This window comes from Leopardus geoffroyi, chromosome D1 (assembly GCF_018350155.1).
Source record: "Leopardus geoffroyi isolate Oge1 chromosome D1, O.geoffroyi_Oge1_pat1.0, whole genome shotgun sequence".
Taxonomy (NCBI): Eukaryota; Metazoa; Chordata; class Mammalia; order Carnivora; family Felidae; genus Leopardus; species Leopardus geoffroyi.
Window position 1 is genome coordinate 19,953,591 of NC_059329.1, and position 21,798 is coordinate 19,975,388.

Genomic DNA, 21,798 nt, shown 5'->3' on the forward strand with positions numbered 1-21,798 from the left:
AGCACCGAGCCCGATGCAGGGCTCAAACTCATGAACCACGAGATCATAACCTGAGCCGAAGTCAGATGCTTAACCAACTGAGCCACCCAGGTGCCCCTTTCTTAACTGAAATACAAAAAAAAAAAAAAAAAAAAAAAAAAAAAGGAAGCTTTTCTTTTTTTCGAGTACCAAAGGTAAAAATGTAAAGTTTAGACGAGCTAATCAGAGCCTGGCCAATCCTCCAGAAAGCTCAAATTCTGAGGAGAACATAGTCTAAATTTCAGATAAGCCATTCTCACTTAAAAATCTGACATGCAAAGTAATACTGTATATTACTGTGTTAAATTTAACAGTCTCGACCTAGTCATTATAAGGAGACTTCATCAGAAATAGAATGCCATTTATTATTACGGAGAACAGGATGTCCTAGTAATTCTATCAGAAAAGTGAAAAAAAAGTTGAACTCACTGCAATAATTTGATCATTGTTCATAGCAAGCTTAAACAATTTGAGCAAAAAAAAAAAAAAAAAAAAAAAAAAAGGTGTTTCCCCCCCCTCGAGTGAGCCAGGTAACTTGGATTTTTCAATTAACATTGTGTAGATACAGGCCATAGAGATTTTTTAATAGGTGTTCAGAAAGGAAAAAATATGGCACAGGTATATTCCACACTGATGCATACGGTCTTTACTATTTTCACTAAGCATTTAATCATTCTTTTCCAAAGGCCTCTTAACTCTGCTAGTTTTTCACAAAGTAATGAGTGCTTTATTCCTTGGAAAATATTTCTAAATGGCTTAGCACAATATAGTTACATAGTGTATCTATTATACCAGGAGTACACTTTGTTGTTACAAGACTTTGAAAAGCATAAAGACCGTTCTGAAATTGAAATATTTCCCCCAGATGTTTGATTGCCTAAGTACAGGCTATATTAAGGAACTGAAGCAAAACAACCCTTGTGGTTTCACGGATGTCCTATCACAGTGCAGACTCTTTTATAATCCTCTGAATAAAATCTAATTTGTTTCATCTGGTGAAGAGGTCATTTCTAGCTTCTGACCCATATGAGTAAGAAGATCTGATCATCTAAATTGTATCTCCTACTAGATTTGTACCTGGTTGGTAAGCAGATCACTGATGTCCCTTCTGGTTAAGATGTTTAAAAATATTCGTCTCGGTTAGAATAAACTTGCATATTTTGGTATAGATTTGCACCTTCTTTGTAATGCAGCCCTGTAGAGGTAAAGCCCCTTTCCCTCCCCACCCTGTGGTGATACATCATTTTACATTTGAAGTCAAAGACTAGTCCTGAATATAAAGCCCATTCTAAGCTCTCTTCTTCTTTCTAGAAAATTCATAATCTGAAATTGCCAAGAGGAATTACTCAGTCACTCTCATATCCTGAAATTAGGAAAGGTTCCCCCCTCCCCCCCATTCATAATCTCCTTTCGATTCTGTGGTCACTTTCCAGAAGTCTTAACTGGCAATTTGGAAAATACTAATATAAATTGTGAAGCATGCTGATCATTTAGCTTTACGTTAACCAAAGGTCTCTTTTTAGAATCACCAAGAACACTGGTCTCAATGGGAAAGTGCAAAATCAAACAACCTACTGAGACGTCAATCTTCTGAAACCACCAACGGTCAGCAGCCTTCCAGAAAACCAGCCAAGCGCAGCATCCGGAAACAGCATCAACGCCAGCGTGGCCTGAAGTCTTTGGTGACGGAGGAGCTGGCTGTCTGTCAGGGAAACCAGAATAGCACTCCCAGACAGCAACCAAACGAGAATAAGCCCACTGATCCTTCGATAAAGCACGAAACACCTGTAATTATGAATGCCCCGAATGATGATTTACAAGACTCAAGTGCACTTAGGAGCCGGGATCCCAAAGTTACCTCCAACAAACTTGGCCCAGCACAGCAGGCTTCTGATAAGGCATCGTATAACAACTCTACTGGGTATCAGCCAGTGACGGATGTTCACAAACAAAGAGGACACGAAGGCCAAGACGAGAAAGGACCGTCACATCAGCAGCCACACATCCACACTCTTTCCAATGTGGGCTTGAACCACCTACACGAGCTTAGTAAGAGACAAGTGCCCCTGAGCCAGAAAGGCTCACAGTCTGTTCCTACAGTAAAGGTTAATGGATCAACCACAAATAAGAAGCAACCCAAGCAGATTTACACAGAGACGAAATATAAGAACTTAGAAATATTATGGTAAGAATTCCCTTTACCCAACTTTTTCCTAGAGGAGCTATGAGAGACCACTGGAGACAGGAGAAGGCGTGGGTCATGGGGACGGTCAAGGGAGAGGAAAACATCGCCGAGCAATGTCCTTGGCTCTGATTTCTGCCTCACGTAGCCCACTTTCGAGGTATTTCTTTTCTTCTTCCCAGTCTCCTCTACTTCTCCCACTGTAGTTAAGCCAGAGGTTGGAGGGATGGGAGGAGAGAGAAGGACCCAGTTTAAAAAAAAAAAAAAAAATCAGATATTTTGAGGGTTACAAGTAATGTTTAGAGGAAACGGTCTCCAACATGGTTATCCTAAGGAAACATAGGTATGCCCCCAAATACCATTATTTACCAAAATGACAACAATAATCCAACAATAAGGAAACGTTAAGGTAAATGATGGTATTTAATGTCACGCAACCATTAAAAAGCTTTGGTTATAAAGAGACACTTCTATAGGGGCGCCTGGGTGGCTCAGACGGTTAAGGGTCCAACTTCGGCTCAGGTCATGATCTTGCAATTTGTGGGTTCGAGCCCCACCTCGGGCTCTGTGCTGACAGCTCAGAGCCTGGAGCCTGCTGCGGATTCTGTGTCTCCCTCTCTGTCTGCCCCTCCCCCCGCTTGTGCTCTTTCTCAAAAATAAACATTAAAAAAACCTATTTTAAAGAAATACTTCTATAAAAAGCAAACAGTAAGGTGCAAATTTACACCTAAGGAGTAGGAGCTCTACTATGCAGAAATAGGCACAAACGAGGAAAAATGCATCAAAATGTCCATAGCCGTTATTTCTGGCAAGAGAAATCGGACTTATTTTTAATGTCCTCTGCATACTTTCTGAATCTGAATTGTTTAAGTTCCCTGCGGTGTAGATGTATTGCTTCCATCATCAGACCAAAAAAAAAAAAAAAAAAAAAAAAAAGTTATTTTTGAACTCACGTCAGGGGACTTGTGCTGATGTCATTCAATCGAATGTGTATATTACACACCAGATATGCACTAAATCCAGTGCTAAAATGCTATATAGAAGGTTCAAAAGTAGTGTGATGCCCGGGTGCCTTCAAGGAGCTTACTTTCAAAGTAGGTAGACAATTTTGCATGTCTGAAGTAAGAAGACATCTCAGTGCTTCGCCTGGAGGTATGGAACAGTCAATAAAATTCAGAACTGGCTTCCTAGAAGAGATCGTGATAGACAGCAGGCATCCCTTTTTTCCTGACTTTAGAGGGAGCGCTTCTAACATTCATACCATTAAAATATTTAACTTTTGCTAGATAGGGAGGGGAGACAGGAAATGTCTCCTATTCCTGTTGCCAAGAGCTTTTATCACAAATGGATACTTAATTTTATCAAAGACTTGTCCTGCATCAATTGAAAAATTCTCTCTTTAAATCCTTTAAGGTAGTTAAATATATTAACAGATTTCCTTTTTTTAAAGTTATTTTTATTTTTATTGGAGAGAGACAGAGAGAGCATGAGCAGGGGAGGGGCAGAGACAGAGAGAGGTTCTGTGTATGGTCAGCATGGGGCTTGAACCCACAAAACCACAAGATCATGACCTGAGCCAAAATCAGGAGTCGGTCGCTCAACTGACTGAGCCACCGAAGGTGCCCCTATTAATAGATTTCCTAATGTGACATCATCCTTTTATTCCTAGGATTAACCTAACTTGTCACATTGTATTTTTAATATGTTGCTTAATTTTTTAACACTATTTAAGATTTAACATTCACATGCATGAAGTGAGGTTGGCTTAAAATTTTCCTATCTGCCACTAGCCTTATCTGAATGGGTTATCAAGACTATACCAACCTTATAAAACTAGTTGCAGAGTATTCCCCCTTTCTCCATCCTCTAGGACACTTGATATACAATTGGAATTATCTATTACTTGAAGTTTCATAGAATTTTCCTATAAAACCATTTAGATCACATGTATTTTTTGTTTGGCTTTGTTGTTTGTGGGCAGATGTTCAACTTTAATCTACTTATGTTTACTGTAATAATATTTGGATTTATTTCTACCATCCTAATTTGTCCTTTCCATCACCCTGTTGCTATCCTGTGTGTGTGTGTGTGTGTCTGTGTCTTTTATTGAATAGAATTTTGTTACTTTTTCCCCTGATTTGGAAATATGCTTCATCTATTTTGAGTATAGTTGACACACAATGTTAGTTTCGGCTGCACAACTAGTGATCTGACAAGTTTATACATTATGCTACGTTCACAAGTGTAACTGCCCTCTGTCCCGTCACATTGCTATTACAGTATCATTGACTGTATTCCTTATGCAATGACTTTTATTCCTTTGACTTATGCATTCCATAACCGGAAGCCTTGTATCTCCCTCTCTCCATCACCCACTTTGCCCAACGCCCTACCTCCTACCCTCCAGCAACTGTCAATTTGTTCTCCATATTTACAGGACTGATTCTGCTTTTTATAGTTTACAGATTTCGTTTATGAGTGGAATCCTATGGTATTTGACTCAGAGTTCATTCACTTAGCATAACACCCTCTAGATTCACCCAACTTAGGTTTTTGAAAAACTTAGCCAGGCAAAATATTTCTGTTCTCTTCCAGAGCATACGCTGGATTGTTTTAATCCAATCGCCCTTTGAGTCACGCATCTTTCCTCCAGCATCTTTCGTAGTTCCTATGTCTCCAAAAGTTAAGGCTTCTTGTAGAGAGTGTTTTATTTTTTTTTTAATTTTTTTTTCAACGTTTTTATTTATTTTTGGGACAGAGAGAGACAGAGCATGAACGGGGGAGGGGCAGAGAGAAAGGGAGACACAGAACCAGAAACAGGCTCCAGGCTCTGAGCCATCAGCCCAGAGCCTGACGCGGGGCTCGAACTCATGGACCGCGAGATCGTGACCTGGCTGAAGTCGGACGCTTAACCGACTGCGCCACCCAGGCGCCCCGAGAGTGTTTTAAATTTAACTGTTTATTAACGTCTCTGCCTCACCATTTTTTCTTCCATTTGACTCTTTCTTCCTGAGGTAGAACTTATGGAAAGGTTTTCAGGAAGGGTAGGTCACTGCTAAATCTACCTGAAGGACCTTTACTCTCTATCTTGAATTATAGTTCAACCTGGTAAAGAGCCGGAAAACATTTTCCTATCTCCTGGTTTCTGTTTCTTTGAAAAGTTTTTGCCAATATAATTATCATTCCTTTTGTTTTTCTCTTTTAAGGCTTCCCCCTTTGTTTTTGGTATTCTGAGGTTTCCCTGTGTTAGGTCTCGATATGAAGTTTTTAATCCTGCTTGTGATTCCTAAATCTGAGGATTCATCGCTTTCATAAATTCCATAAAAACTACCATCCATTTTCCCTTTATTATGTACTATTTCCTATGAATATTTCCTGTCTCAGGAAATACTGTTTTCCCTCCGGGAACACCAAATACATGCATACTAGATCCTGTTATTGTAGACTCTGGGTCTCTTTAACGGTTTCTTATTTCATCTTTTATCTATCTGTGCTTGAGAAATTTCCTCCCACCAGTTTCCAAATGCACTAACTTTCTTCAGCTGAGTCTAGTATGCACTTTAATCAAAATTTAGTAAATTTCAATAGTGGCATTTTTCATGTCAAGAATTTTTATTCAGTTCTGATTAAAACCTTTTTTTTTCCCCAAAATCGGTTTCTCAGGGTTTTGATTCCTTCTCTCAGGTCTTTAAAATCTTGGGGCGCCTGGGTGGCTTGGTTGGTTAAGCGTCCGACTTTGGCTCAGATCATGATCTCACAGTCCGTGAGTTCGAGCCCCGCGTCGGGCTCTGTGCTGACAGCTCAGAGCCTGGGGCCTGTTTCGGATTCTGTGTCTCCCTCTCTCCCTGACCCTCCCCTGTTCATGCTCTGCCTCTGTCTCAAAAAATAAACAAACGTTGAAAAAAAAAAAAAAATTAAAAAAAAAAAAAAGATTCTCTGTTGGGATGAGCACTGGGTGCTGTATGGAAACCAATTTGACAATATTTAAAAAGATAATTAAGAAATTAAATTTAAAAAAAAGATTCTCTCCCCCTCTGCCCCCTTCCCAGCTCACACTCTCTAAAACATAATAAAAGTTTTTTAAAATGTTAAAATCCTATTATCAGAAGGTCGTAGAAATCCATCACTGTTTCTTGTGCGTGTGCATGTGTGTCTGTGGACTCTTCTACTTAGTGGATTATTTCTTCATATATTCTAGGATTTGGGATTGTGAATGTATGCTTGGCTATCTTGTCCAAAGACACGTAGGCAAGCTAGAGAAGGAGGTTATCCCTCCAGAGAATTTTTTTTTAATGTTTATTTTTGAGAGAGAGAGAGAGAAAGGAAGGGACAAAGCGAAAGAGAGGGAGACACAGAATCCGAAGCAGGCTCCAGTCTCCGAGCTGCCAGCACAGAGCCCGACGTGGGGCTCAAACTCCGAAACCGTGAGATCATAACCGGAGGTGAAGTCGGACACTCACCAACTGAGCCACCCAGGTGCCCCAGAGAACTTTTATATTTGGTTCTGCCAGACACAACAGGGAGATCCCTCTTCTAGGATCATTTTTATGTTAATTTTTTTGGTGCTGGAATCCACGATTGTGTGGAGAAGGTAAATTTGAACCCCAAACGCTGTCCCATGGAAATTCACAAGGAATTTTTCCTCCAGTTGAGAGCCTAGACCAAGACAAACAGCCTTGCTTTGCAGATTCTCAAGGCTGGTGACTTTCACTAACCCAACTGTTTCTTGAAGACGTAGCTCTCCAAGGCCTGTATGCAGGCCTCTCCCTTGATTCCCCATGCCACACGGGGCCAAGATTTCACATATCCTACACCAGCGTTAAGTGTTAAAACTCAAGCCCAGGGGCGCCTGGGTGGCTCAGTCGGTTGAGCGTCCAACTTCCGCTCAGGTCATGATCTCACAGCTCGCTACTTGGAGCCCCGCGTCGGGCTCTGTGCTGACAGCTTGGAGCCTGGAGCCTGCTTCCGATTCTGTGTCTCCCTCTCTCTGCCCCAACCCACTCGCATTCTGTCTCTGTCTCTCTCAAAAATAAACATTAAAAAACAAAACTCAAGCCCATAGGTGCAAAACTCCCACCAAGAAAGCCATAGCTCTAGCTTATCCAAAATCTGCTTTACTTTTAGTTCCTTTTGTGTGTGTGGTCTTGAAGTTTCCCTGTCTCTCTTATAAATTCTACTATGTATTTACTAAAAAGATGTTTGTTCCAATTTAACCCAACATTTCCAGGCATTTTATAGTAGGAAGGTCTTTGACGTTTCCAAGGGGCATTTGTTGTTTTTGTTTTTCGATTTCGAATGCACTAAATGGAAGTCCTCAAACAAGAGCTAAACTACCCTAAAGAAAAACTAGGAGGATTTTAAGAGGTTAATGTATTTATGCAAAGATTCAGCTGAAGGTCATGAGTTTGACTTGGAGAGCGATGAATACCTCAAGTTCAAAAAGACTTTTCTTCTGGGGCGCCTGGGTGGCGCGGTCGGTTGCGCGTCCGACTTCAGCCAGGTCACGATCTCGCGGTCCGGGAGTTCGAGCCCCGCATCAGGCTCTGGGCTGATGGCTCAGAGCCTGGAGCCTGTTTCCGAGTCTGTGTCTCCCTCTCTCTCTGCCCCTCCCCCGTTCATGCTCTGTCTCTCTCTGTCCCAAAAATAAATAAATGTTGAAAAAAAAAAAATTAAAAAAAAAAAAAAAAAAAGACTTTTCTGCTAAACGTCCTATATACCCAGGTATCATTAACGGATTTGTGGGTTGTGTTTTTTTTTTTTTTCCTCCCCATTCAGGAAATTCCATTCTCCCTCTGACAGCCAGCCTGTCAGAGCTTCTCCGGACTCACAGCTCACTCAGATCATGGAGCACCATCAGCAGGCCTTAAAGCAGCTGACGGAGGTGCAGCCTAACGAAGGGGCCTCGTCCAGCGTCACATTTCCACCTATCTTGTCCAGGGTAGAAAGCGAATCCCAGCTCAGCGCGGAGACAAGCCAAAGAAACCAAATGAAAGTGGGTCGGAGCAACTCTGAAGGCTATCTGTTTCAGCTGGAAAAAGGAAAAAAGCACAGGAAAAGCAGCAGCACCAAGGTAATAAAAGCATTTTTACCAAATAACCTTTCAATTCTGGTAACGCAGACGGGCATGGCCATTCCCTTACTCCTAGCCCCGAAACGGGTCCTTCCGGGTGGGCCCAAGTCCTGAGGCGCTTCCTGATCTCAACCGTCCCCGGCTGCCGCCTGAGATGTCCCTACTTTGTGCTTCATCTCTGGGAAGGGTGCACCTTCGCAGAGAAGCGAGAGTCCTCCTTCTAGCCCCAGGTTAGACGTCACACGCTTGGGTTCCTCACACCCCATTTCAACCCCTAGCCTAGGCTGAGTCTCTCCGTACGTGCTCGTATTTGAATTTTTTTTTTCAACGTTTATTTATTTTTGGGACAGAGAGAGACAAAGCATGAACGGGGGAGGGGCAGAGAGAGAGGGAGACACAGAATCAGAAACAGGCTCCAGGCTCTGAGCCATCCGCCCAGAGCCCGACGCGGGGCTCGAACTCACGGACCGCGAGATCGTGACCTGGCTGAAGTCGGACGCTTAACCGACTGCGCCACCCAGGCGCCCCTACGTACTCGTATTTGAAAAGAGGAGACAAAGTAGGGCTGAGGGAGTCTGTCACTGCATTCTACCTGCTCCATCCCACTGTCCCCCCACCTCGGGGAACAATTCTTGTCCTAACCCCCCCCCCCAGCTCCTGCACCCCAAGACCCAGGACCAACCAGTGACTGGGCTTCCCTCAGCAACACCGGCTCATCTCTTCTGAGTTCTTTGTAAGAGAGTCACCATTATGAGCACCTGTGCTCCATTTAAATCTTTTGCATCCCGTCTGTAGAGAGAAATAAGCGGAAAAGGGGCAGAGGGGGATTCCTAGCAGAGTCTTCCCAGGAGGACCCGAAGGAACGTTGAAGGAGTCTTTTTATGTCCTGTGCATTTCTCCACTGTTGCAAGTAACAAAAACCCCTCAGGAAAGTCACTGGCTTCGAATGTCAAGTGGTCAGGAAACAACTGGAAAGTGCATTCCGGTTTACAGGGCAACAGGGCAAGACCCAGTGGGAAGCAATATGGGAATGTGGTGACTGGGTTCCCCAGGAATAGACTCTGAAGTGGAGATTCCTTGCAAGAGGCTTACTGACAAGTGCTTCTAGAACCACCCCTGTAAGAGGGTGGGGGGGTGGGGGGACAGGGCTGGCTGAGGGAGAGTGTGTGCCCATGACACAGGGGCGGCAAGAAGCCTCCGAGGGACCCACAGGGACTCTGAAGTTGGGATGGCCCTTTAAAGGTACAGGACCCACATGGACCAGCCATTGGCTACTGACTGTCCCTGGGGAAGGGCTGTAACTTTGGGTACCACAGCGCCATCTGGCTGAGGGCAGTTTTTAGGGAGGGACCCAACTGTGAGCCACCGAGTTTTAGATGATCAACAGTGAACAAGAGAAGACAGCATTTCAGTCAAAGGGACCGGCCTGAGCAGCTCTTATGAAGCTGGAGACACCGCGATGCATGCTGGGAACTGCCAGCACGTCAGTGTGGCTGTCCCTGAAACAGGGAGCACGGGGTGTGGACGGACGCAGGTGGAGCAGTGGGTAGGGGCCAGGTCTCACAGGAGCCTACTTATCATATGGAGAAGGACTTTATGCCTATTTAAGAGAAGAAAAGAAAGATCTGCTTGGGGCAAAGACGTCAGCGGTTGATGGGCAGGAAACAGCCCAGCCAGCTCCTGACAGCTGCCACCTTGGAGGCCCGTCTACCTCGGGACTCTAGCCCCCCTCATAACCCTGGCGTCCCTGCCTCCGCTCCCTCGCGCACCCCCACCCCGCGGCTCCTCGGGCTCCTTGTTCTGACCCTACTCCCTCTTAGCCTCGGTTCTGCAGGGGGTCCCTAATCCCTGCCCAGGCCATGGGAACCACAATCAGCGGCTTGGAGCTGGGAAAAGCCCCAGTCTCCCTGTAAATAAGGAGCAGCGTGTTCCTGGGATCCCAAGTTCCTTCTTTGCCTACAGAAACATCATTAGGTGGTAGATAGGTTCTGCGGTAGGATTAGCGCTGTTCTCAAGTCCTTCATAAATAGAAGGGGTCTTGCAGGCTAGACTAGGAAGGCAGACACCACGCAGGCTATTATGTCTAAACAGAAATCCATTCAGAGCTTTGGAACCAGCACATTCTCAGGGTGAGGAGGGCCTGCTGACTCGAGGGTTGATAGGTTACCAACGGCCTAAGCCATAGCTCCAACACACTCCTCAGAAGACGATCTTCTGCGTTAGGTTTCTTGCCAACCAGGGGTTGTTGTTAAAAATGCAAGCTTTTAGGGACACCCGGGTGGCTCTGTTAGTCAAGCATCTGGCTCTTGGTTTCAGCTCAGGTCATGAGCTCACAGTTCCTGGGTTCAAGTGCCGTGTTGGGCTCTGATGGTGAGTGTGGACCCTGCTTGAGAATCTCTCTCTCTCTCTCTCTCTCTCTCTCTCTCTCTGCCCTCTCCCATTTGCATGCATGTGCTCTCAAAATAATTTGTTTTTAAATGCAAGCTTTAAACACAGTTATTATTTAGAGAGAGAAAGAGCATGAGGGGGGGAGGGGGCGGGGTGGGGGAGGGGGCGGAGGTGGGGGAGGGGGCGGAGGTGGGGGGAGAAAGAGAGATTTTCAACCAGGGTCTACACGCTCCACAGAGCCCAATGCAGGGCTCAATCCCATGATCCTGGAACCCTGACCTGAGCTGAAGTCAAGAGTCAGATGCTCAACTGACTGAGCCACCCAGGCGCCCCTGGACTCCGTCCTTAGTGAGCAGGGTTAAGTGGAAGTCAGACTCAGCCATTCCCATTTTCTCAGCTCTCTTAATACTGGTGTCCCTTGGGCAAGTCAGTAACTCACCTGAGCCCGTTTCCTCACATGCACGATCAGAAATGGTTCCTTCTTTTTGCAGATTTGGTGTGATAATTACGTGAAACGATGTATTAAACCTTAGCTTAGGGGCATCCGGGTGGCCCAGTCGGTTGAGTGTCAGACTCTTGGTTTCGGCCCAGGTCATGATCTCACGATTTGTGAGTTCAAGCCCCGCATCAGGCTCTGCACCAACAGACAGGAGCCTGCTTGGGATTCTCTCCCTGCCCCTCCCCTGCTCACACACACTCTCTCAAAAATAAACTTTAAAATCTGGGAAAAAAAAAAAAAACACCTTATCTCCATCCCTAGTGAGGAGTAGACCATCAAATCAATTAGTTGCCTTTTCCTTCTTCCGTCCCTCAGTAACCTAAATTCAGGTCTTACAGAGGAGGGGGAGGAGAGTGCCTCTGTGACAGTGTGTGTCCCCAGAAGTCTGAGAGCATGGGAGGGTAGGGAAGAGGAAGGAAAAAGAACTTTCAGTCACTGCCGCCCAAACCCTCTTTCCAAGTCAGAGAAGCCCTTCCCTTCCTGCTTTCTTTTAGGAATGTTACCATCCACCCGTATCCATTTTCTCGCTCCAACACCTTCAACCTACATCCGACAAATGCACAGAAGCGCCCTTTGTCCTTTAAGCTACTCCAGAAGCTCAAATGATTTCGAACAGAGCTATTTGTATAGGACAGCAGGTAGCCGGGGCACCAGACGGGGGGAATCATTATCCGGGTCATGCCCATTTGCTAGTCACAGCAAATCTTGTGGTTTCCAAGGGAATCAACTCGAAGCACATTAAAAATGTGAGGATTTGTAAAGCCAACGGGCCCACGCACCGTTCCCCTTCCCCTGGCAGTTCTGAGGGGACTGACTGATGAACACGAGGCATCGTCCGTGCTGTTAAAGCCAGACGTCAGGCAGCAAGAGACTGACGCAGCGCCCGGGACGACAAACAGCATAAAAGTATCTATCTCAACCCGCCACAAAAACCACTGCTTACAGGGTTCTCCCGCAGCCGAGCTGCAGTAATTAACTCGTGTGTTTGTTGTCACAGGCAATCTGGGTATTGCTGCTTGACTGCTTCTAAGGAGAGGTTTATTTGGATTAAATTTCGCAACCACAGAGCAAATTCCCTTCGCTTGCTGTTCTCTCCAGTATCTGAGGCATTGTTTTTCATTGTCCCGCTTTTGAGTAGCCTTCCCCTGCTTATACGTCTGAGGAATGTTCTGGAGAAAAGCCCTGCCGTGGCCCCCACAGCAGGGTACAGCGTTTCAGAGTTGAAACAGGTCCTCGCCCGACAGTCAAGGTCATTTTCAATTCGCGCACACTTCGCCCCAAGTTTACAAGAAAACATGACTCTTCTAGCTTGTGAAGGGTGATTAATTACCGGCAGAAATATGCCATCAGGACAGTCCCGTGCCATCTTTTGCTAAAGGGGCCATCAACAGTGAACAGCAGTTCAGACGGGTGGGTCTGGTCTTTGCCATCATCAGGCGGGGCCAGGGATGGCTGAGGTCAGCTTGGGCACATCTTAGGCAAAGACTAGCAGCGAACCCCATCAGGGGCTTATTGAGAACAGGACTGTATTCCCGCCCCCCCCCCCACCCTGTGTTTGGAGACCTAACAGGGCTATCATTGTTGATTTAATTTTCAGGGTGTGTGTGTGTGGGGGGGGTGCTATTGTGACCTTTTAGTCTTGTAACAGCCAAGGAGAACTAAATCAAAGTAAATTCTGAGGATTATTTTACTATAAAAGCCTTTTGAAGAGACAGAAAGCAGATTAGTCGTTGCCTAGTGCTGGAGGTGGGGGGCCGGGGTGGGGGGCGGGGGAGGAGCGGCTGCTAATGGGTACAACTTCATATGGGGGAGTTCTGTGGTATGCAAAGTCAATTTCAGTAAAGCTGTTAGGAAGATTTCTGATGGAAAGAGATCAAATGGAATTACAGCACTGAGCGGCAATCAAGATTACTTGAGACAAACTTAAGCAAATCTAGGATTTTTCATCACCAGTCACCCAGAGCAAACTTCGTTACGAAGCATGCTCTCTCCCCCTTGAGAAAGGTCTCTGGCTAGAAGCAGCCCCATCCCGGAAAAGCCGTTTGGAGCATTTAGATTCCTCCTCCCCTCCGGGCCACACTCTTTACTTTGTAAATAGGTAATGCAAGTCCCTCCGTGTTCTGTTTTTCAAGGACAGCCAAGACGTAGATTCTGGTTATTCGACGGGATAGTAAAAACTGGGGGAACCCGGGAGCAGGGAGCTATTATTCACGCTTCACAATGTGTCTTTTAGGGAGTCCGTGCAATGATTACAGTGAAGCTGCTTCACGCTAAGTTTGTGATTTCTGGACACGCTGATCATTTCTCATCCGTTTTGGACAAATTGGATTTAGGACTTGGATAGGAGCGAGGTTCTCTCCGTTTTCATTTCTGGTTTACTCCGGCAAATAGTAATTTCAGCGATTGCAAAACAACAGGTCAGATAATAAAGAACAAGTTTGCGATTGCCACGTAGAAGATATGAGGGTTCATTCACCTAGTAATTAGCAGAGATTTTTAAATGTGATCACACAGTGCAATCACGGCTTGCACAAAAAGGCCTTTCTTACACATGGCTAATGGAAGTGTTCATGAAGGACCTTAAAGGTGTTCATGATTTTGCCTCAATAATTCCACTTCTGTTAACTGATCTCAAAGCAATTCTCACAGTAGCCCACAAACAACGCTCACTGCCAGGACATCTTAAGTGGTCGACATTTAGAGGAATAGCTAAATAATGCAACTACAACCAGAAGACAGAATGTTAGGTATGGAAGTCATTTTTGAAAACCAACGACGGGGAAATACAGTATAATGCTACAACGCTTAGTGAAGGGGCCCCTGGGTGGCTCAGTCAGTTAAGCATCCAGCTCTTGATTTCCGCTCAGGTCATGATCTCGTGGTTGTGAGTTTGAGCCCCACTTGGGGCTCTGTGCTGATCGAGGAGCCGGCTTAGGATTCTTGCTCTCTCCCTCTGCCCCTCTCTCCAACTCATGCATGTGTGTGCTCTCTCTCTCACTCTCAAAAAAAAAAAAAAATGCTTAGTGAAAATATCTAACTTGTAGCACTTGACAATTTTACACAAGCATGAACAGATAAATATCAAGGGCAAGAAGCAACTAGAATGGTTCTGCCAGGTGATCGTTTTTCTTAAAGGGGATTTAGGATTTTGATGAGCCTTTAATGAACACCATTTTCTCTCCATACTTTAATATTTTTTTTTTTAATTTTTTTTTTCAACGTTTATTTATTTTTGGGACAGAGAGAGACAGAGCATGAACGGGGGAGGGGCAGAGAGAGAGGGCGACACAGAATCGGAAACAGGCTCCAGGCTCTGAGCCATCAGCCCAGAGCCCGACGCGGGGCTCGAACTCACGGACCGCGAGATCGTGACCTGGCTGAAGTCGGACGCTTAACCGACTGCGCCACCCAGGCGCCCCTTTTCTTTTTTTTTTTTTTTTTTTTTTTAATTTTTTTTTCAACGTTTATTTATTTTTGGGACAGAGAGAGACAGAGCATGAACGGGGGGAGGGCAGAGAGAGAGGGCGACACAGAATCGGAAACAGGCTCCAGGCTCTGAGCCATCAGCCCAGAGCCCGCATACTTTAATATTTTTAAACGATTTTTAGCCCAACAACTTCTTCCGAAAAAAGGAACCTTCTCTCTCCTTTTAGAGTTAGATATGCCCAAAGAGTTTCTACTGTAAGTTTTGAACATTCTAATCAGGGAAATTCGGTTTGCAGAACTCGATCCTTGAAGCATAGAAATGTTGCCTACGAGTCACAAGATTCTGGCTCTCTGAAGCACCAAGACATTAGAAATATTGCTTTCACCTCCAAGTCACAGAATTACGATTTACCGTACCTTCAAAAAGATGGGCTCCTTCTCACATACGATTAACCCACCAGTAGAGCGCCACACAGCTCACAACACCAGAACCAGTTATTTGCATGGTTCTCTTGTTCCCTTCCCGACCCAAGATTGCTGTTCCAGATCCAAGAACCATATCCGCATTCAAGGCGAGAAAACAGAAAAAGAGAGGGGCCGAGCCAGCCCGGATAAAAGCTTTCTAAGATACAAGCTTTCCCCCGGCCAACTTTTCATTTATACCGCACGGGCCAGAGCTTAGTGCTTCGGATCTGCAGAACAGAGTACCTGGCTCGAAGATTCTATAGTGGGGAAAGGCAATGGAGAAACTAACTGGGGCCAGCTGTGGGTAGTCGGCCAATAGCCCAGTGGGAGGAGAACACATTCTTGTAACAGTTGATACAAAGGATACCCAAGTTCCCAGTAACTGTATCCAACGTAAGTTTTTTGTTTTTTTTTTTAAGTCTCTGGACACTCTCTGCCTGAAGAACTTACTAGACGTACTGCTTCAGAATTCTGTCTGAAGAACTTATTAGATGTACTGCTTATCTAAGGCCTTATCGTAATTTACGAGAGCTCTCGAGATTTAGAGAAACGCTGAGCTTTGTACCACGTGCAGGTGAAACAGGGCAGTGCTGTCGCCTCTTGAGGATGGCTATTCCTTCTCCGGCTGAAGCGCTGACATAGATCTGTCTGAACGGAACTACTGTCGTCCAAACTAGCTCTTTGGGATGGTCCTTTCCTACCCTGCTCAAGGAAGGAAACCAAATGAACTCACAAACTCAAAAAAAAAAAAAAAAAAAAAAAAAAAGAGGGAGGGGTGCGGGGGGACTTGGTATCTCCACAAGGGCATCTGCCCCAAGCAGCAAGTCAGTTTTAACACTGAAAGCAGCAGTCAGGGGAATATCATCATCTAGTCTACAGTCTGGAGAGCATTAGTGTTTTTCCGGCCTGTTATTTTGCTCAAATGTCGTAATTTAAAATTAAATCGCCACATCATGTTACTGTCCCTTTAAATATGCAATACCACTATGAAGGTCATATAAAATTACACCCTTCAAAATATCCAAAAATCACACTGAATGAAAGGAGTTTCTCAGTAGATCTTGCCTAGACTCTAACCCTTAGAAATTTACTATCTTGGGACGTCTGGGTGGCTCTGTCGGTTAAGCATCCGACTTCAGCTCACGTCATGATCTCCCGGCTTGTGAGTTCGAGCCCCGCGTTGGATTCTGTGCTGCCAGCGGGAGCCTGCTTCAGATTCTGTCTCCATCTCTCTCTGCCCCTTCCCCACTGGTTCGTTTTCTCGGTCTCGCTTGCTCAAATATAAATAAACATTAAAAGATAAAAAATGTACTGTCTTTTGAATGTTATGACATCATCAGGGCACTCCTCTTTTTGAAGCAATGCTTACCTGATTTAGATGGCCTCTTCCCAGGAAATCATTTGGTTTGGTCATTGTAGGAGATCAGACATAACAGTAATAGCAGATGTTGTTCAAAAGGTTAATAACAAAACACCAGTTCGTTCGCTCGAAAATGTTTATTTGTAATTCTCAGAATTCCAGCTTTGTTGTTGTTGCAGAAGTCGGAGAAGTACAAGCCCGTGAGCCGACCAGCTACAAATTACCCAAGAAGCTACAAATTATCAAGAGCTACCCTTAAGGTGGAAGAACTATCAGGAACTGCCGCCACACTCTCCCAGCTGTCCACACGGACCTCCGTTCTTCCCTCTCCTGTGTGGCTAGGACAGCTGGGCGGGGGTGGGGGGGGACACACAGTTCCTTAATAGAAACTGTCTCTTTGTATCTGTAGAGTGCCAAGCTGAAAGGTTACCAGAAAAGAGACGTGAAGCTTGGAGGCCTTGGACCTGACCTTGAGTCCATCAGAGACAAAGTGAGTGTGACGTACGTACCGCATCCTGTAGGCTTGGGTTTGCCTACCTGCCTTTCAGCAGAACCGCACAGACCCGTGCCCCGGAACCAAGTCCTCATCCAAATGTCTCCCTCGGGGTAGACTCTTCTGAAATAGCATTGGTAATAGAGACCCAGATACGCCTTTTACCATAAAATAAAATTACCCGGCCAATGCTGTTTTATGTATCCACCTTTGAGTTAGGTTTGAGGGCCCACACAGAAGAGGGCCATGTGCACATGAAAAGAGATGTGTGTGTTAGACGGTCGTTGGTCTTTCCCAATAGAGTGATCTTGGTAATTTCAAAGAGTGGCTACAGAGAAGACGCTTAGGATAAGAGTTCCCCAACCCATGAAAAGTGCATCCACTTTAGTTCCTTTCGTCTAGTGAAAGGAGATCTTCATTTAATGTGTTTTAACTGCGGTTGCACTCAGGGCATGAAAAGAGAGTATAGTTCAAAGTTGGAAGCCAAAATGAAAATAAATTGGGTAAATGCAACAAAGAAAGAGCTGAATGTGATTTAGCCCCCGTTAAGGGAACACTGGGTGTGCTACTGCGGTGATGTCCCGCCCCCTCCGAGAGAGGCTGTTTCTAGGAGAAACGTTAACTTAACCATCTCACCGCCGTTGCCTTACACATGGTAACCCCGTTTCCCCGGTGCCTCCGAGACGCTACCATAGGCCCAGCCGGCTGAAACGAGTGCTGCTTTTAAAAGGAGAGGACGGGGAGATCTAGCAGGGCCTGTGCACGGTCGTAACTTTGTTTCTCCGAACAGATGCAGAAATTAATCCAAAAAAAGGAGTACGCCAGACAAGTTCAGGAGTATAACACGAAGACGCTATCCCTCCTGCCGAAACCACAAACAGCAAAAACCAAAAGTAAATGTGCCATCCCACGGCAGAAGGTAAGAAATTCTCAGCAAGGCCGCTAGCTTTGCAATTAGAATGAAAAGGAAACCTTTGTTACCTCTTAAATTCCCCCACCTTTTTGGGGTTTTTTTGTTTTTGTTTTTTTTTTTTTTTTGGAACACAGGGATGTCTTAGCTACTGCTGTTCCTACAGCTGTCCCTCCTTCAGATACTGATATTGATACAGACAGTGATACAAATAACACGTACACACATATGATGCTGTAAGATTAGCCTGAAGTTCGTCATGGTCTTTAGCCCTCCATGGTTTCTTCCGAGTACAGTATTTCAAATTTGTCACCCACCCACAAACTGAATAGTAAGGCCGGCAGACATGAAGAGATACTCGACATCACTCCTCATCACGGAAATGCAAATCAAAACCCCGAGGAGATCACCTTACACCTGTCAGAATGGTTAGAATCAAACAGACAAGAAATAACCAGCGTTGGTGAGCCTTTGGAAAAAAAGGAACCCTCATGCACTGCTGGTAGGAATGTCAGGTCATGCGGTCACTGTGGAAACCAGGATGGAGGCCCCTCAGAAAGCTAGAAACAGAAACACCATATGATCCGATAGTTCCACTACTCGTTATTGGCCCAAAGAAAACAAAAGCACGGATTCGAAAAGATACATGCACACGTATGTTTATTGCAATATTTGCCGTAGCCGAGATACGGGAGCAACCCCAGTGTCCCTCGATAGAAGAATGGAGAAAGAAGACGGGGCGTATTGGGGCGCCTGGGTGGCGCAGTCGGTTGGGCGTCCAACTTCAGCCAGGTCACGATCTCGCGGTCCGTGAGTTCGAGCCCCACATCAGGCTCTGGGCTGATGGCTCAGAGCCTGGAGCCCGTTTCCGATTCTGTGTCTCCCTCTCTCTCTCTGCCCCTCCCCCGTTCATGCTCTGTCTCTCTCTGTCCCAAAAATAAATAAAAACGTTGAAAAAAAAATTAAAAAAAAAAAAAAAAAGAAGACGGGGCGTATTAAAGAAGGATAAAATGGGGCCACTTATGCCAATGTGGATAGGCCTAGAGGGTATTATGCTAAGTGAGATAAGTCAGACTGAGAAAGAAACACAATTTCACTCCTATGTGGAACCTAAAAACCAAATGAACAAGCAACAAGCAGAATCCAACCCATAAATACAGAGAACAAATTGATGGTCGCCAGAAGGGAGGTGGTGAGGGCGAGGGGCAAAATGGGTGAAGGGGAATGGCAGGTACAAGCCTCCGGTTATGGAAGGAAATCATGGAGACGAAAGGCACGGCCCTGGGATTATAGTCAACGATACTGTCATGGCCTGCGTGGTGACAGATGGTAACTACCCTTGTGGGGAGCACAGCCTAACCTACGGATTCGTCAAATCACTATGCTGCACACCGGAAACGAATGCAACATTCTGTCAACTCGGCTCAAAACTTTAAAACCGTTTTCACTGAATAGTAGGGTGATTTCTTAGGAGAAACCAGCAATCCTGATAGAATCCTATCAATTTCCTTCGCTAGCATTAAATTTTAAGAAGTTAGAGTCGTCGTGTCATTTAGGAGTACGTATGTCAAAGAAAAGTCCTTCACCGTTTCTTTCAATTTCATTCCCCTACATTGTTCCCAAGGGACCGTAATATATAGGTTTCTCTAGCCACACAAAAAAAAAAAAAAAAAAAAAAAAAAAAATTTCATAAAATACAGAATGTTCTCCGTCTCAGAGGTCATCCAGCTAGAAGTCAGGATGTGAATGAAGTACATTCGGGGAAACACCGAGCCTTGCAGGGCAAAGTCTCTGTCTCCGTCCCAGTAAGAACATGGGACCCTTTGCATGAGGGACAAGTGACCCTTTGGTGCTTTTAGGAATTTGTACTTCATGTTCTCTCTCACAGACCATCATATTTTCTCTTTATTGCCTTTCTTCCTCGGACCTTGAAGACCTCAGCCCACTCGACTGAGTTTCCATGGTGCCATTTTTTCTTTTCTCTCCAATCCATTATTTTTTCATGAAGAGAGTCAAGGCAACAAGTCTGTAATTAGAAATTCCTACAGAAATCACCTACACATACAGAGGAGTCTGGAGGTCCCCACCCCTCACCCCCCGCCACGACCTAAATATACTGTTCCCATTTCAGCTATCAAGAAATGCTCATTAAAATATAAAATTGATACAAAGGCAGGTTTAGAAATCTATTTCGTGATCTCATTTTTATTGTAGTGCCTTTCGGAACGGATGTCACTGAAGGAAAAAATAAAAATAAAAAAAAAAGTCTGCTTTTTCCAGTCTCCGGGTTTCTATAGATAATATGCTAAAGAACAGAATAATTCCCAACCTCTGATAAATAGTTGCTAGAGTTCAAAGAGCCTAGGAATAAGGAAGAGTTGGATGTAATAATGGAGGCGCATCGACGACAGTGAGATCTTTGGTCTCAAGCTGTAACAAGTCCACTTCGAACGGTAAGGTCCGTCTCTCCTCAATAGAAGTTTGGGTTTTTTTTTTGTTTTTTTTTTAATTTTTTTTTTCAACGTTTATTTATTTTGGGGACAGAGAGAGACAGAGCATGAACGGGGGAGGGGCAGAGAGAGAGGGAGACACAGAATCGGAAACAGGCTCCAGGCTCTGAGCCATCAGCCCAGAGCCCGATGCGGGCTCGAACTCACGGACCGCGAGATCGTGACCTGGCTGAAGTCGGACGCTTAACCGACTGCGCCACCCAGGCGCCCCAGAAGTTTGGTTTTAAGAAGATGGCCAGAAGCTGAGTAGAGCCCACACGTGAGAAATCTACTTTCAAACACTCGAATAAAACTCCGTTTTACAACGAAGACACCCAAAGGCACAAATCTGTGTGTCATCTCTTGGCTCTTTTCCACAGCACACGGCTCCGCGGCTAATTTATTCGGTGGACACGGTGTGTTGTTTCACATGATTCGCATGCCCCATTCTCTCCACATTCCCACCCACATCCCAGTAGGTTATTGTGGCCGGAGGCTCCATTCATATGGCTAATAAGCATTTCCTAAGACTCCACATCGTTAAAGGAACCCGGGGCTCACTTCCCATCTCAAATAACATTTTATCTTTATGCTTTCAGGCTTTGGAATATGCTAAGACCATCCCCAAACCCAAACCTTCCAATCTGACTGATCGAGCATCGAAGGAGAAGAAAAATCCAACCTATGCTCGAAAGGAAGACGCTCTGCCTGAAATCTCCCTGCTGGAAATACTGCAGAGCAGACACGAAAAGGAAAAACAGGCTGTGGCCGCTTTCAAAGCCCTTCACATTGTGTAGGCAACACATGGATCAGAGACCAAAAATGCCCGGGGACTGGACCCGGAGGAAGAGGGCCAACCACCCTCCCTGCATGGGGAGGGAGGACCCAAGGTCATCCAGCTGCGGTCCACGTTCGCTTTGTGCAGAATTTAAAATGTGGAGCCGTACCACATCATGGTGCCACATTTTAGGCTCTACAAAGAAGGTTTCCTTCATTATTTATTTTCAAATCAGAGTTCTGAACTCATTCCATTTGAGTAAGAACTAGGTAATAAAGGCTTTTAGATGTAGATTGGATTTTTTGTTTTTTTTTAATTTTTTTTTTTTCAACGTTTATTTTTGGGACAGAGAGAGACAGAGCATGAACGGGGGAGGGGCAGAGAGAGAGGGAGACACAGAATCGGAAACAGGCTCCAGGCTCTGAGCCATCAGCACAGAGCCCGACGCGGGGCTCGAACTCACGGACCGCGAGATCGTGACCTGGCGGAAGTCGGACGCTTAACCGACTGCGCCACCCAGGCGCCCCTGGATTTTTTGCTTTCTTAAACAATCTCTACCCATCCTTGCATAAATGAAAACCTTGAAGTTGCCCAGTAATAAATGTATCTACTATGCTGCTCTCTTACCCTCCAGATAAGGAAAGAACAAGGTATGAATGCTTCAGTTGCGACTAAAATGAACTTAAACTGGACTAACTGCCAGGACATCAGAAGTCTTTC

The 21,798-nt window shown here is 45.2% G+C and overlaps 1 protein-coding gene across 6 annotated transcripts in view; it reads left to right on the top strand.

Moving 5' to 3' along the window:
- The window catches only part of JHY (junctional cadherin complex regulator), a 63,024-nt gene extending 41,655 nt beyond the window's left edge, over positions 1–21,369 (top strand). For 5 of the 6 annotated variants that reach the window (XM_045483212.1, XM_045483213.1, XM_045483211.1 and 2 more), the window contains 5 exons: positions 1,542–2,203; positions 7,976–8,270; positions 16,818–16,898; positions 17,692–17,820; positions 20,900–21,369. In XM_045483212.1, coding sequence (XP_045339168.1) covers positions 1,542–2,203; positions 7,976–8,270; positions 16,818–16,898; positions 17,692–17,820; positions 20,900–21,097 — 1,365 coding nt within the window. In that variant the 3' untranslated portion in view covers positions 21,098–21,369. The remainder of the gene's footprint in view (positions 1–1,541; positions 2,204–7,975; positions 8,271–16,817; positions 16,899–17,691; positions 17,821–20,899) is intronic. The other variant, XM_045483216.1, reaches the window with a different exon arrangement.
- The last annotated feature ends 429 nt before the right edge of the window (positions 21,370–21,798 follow it).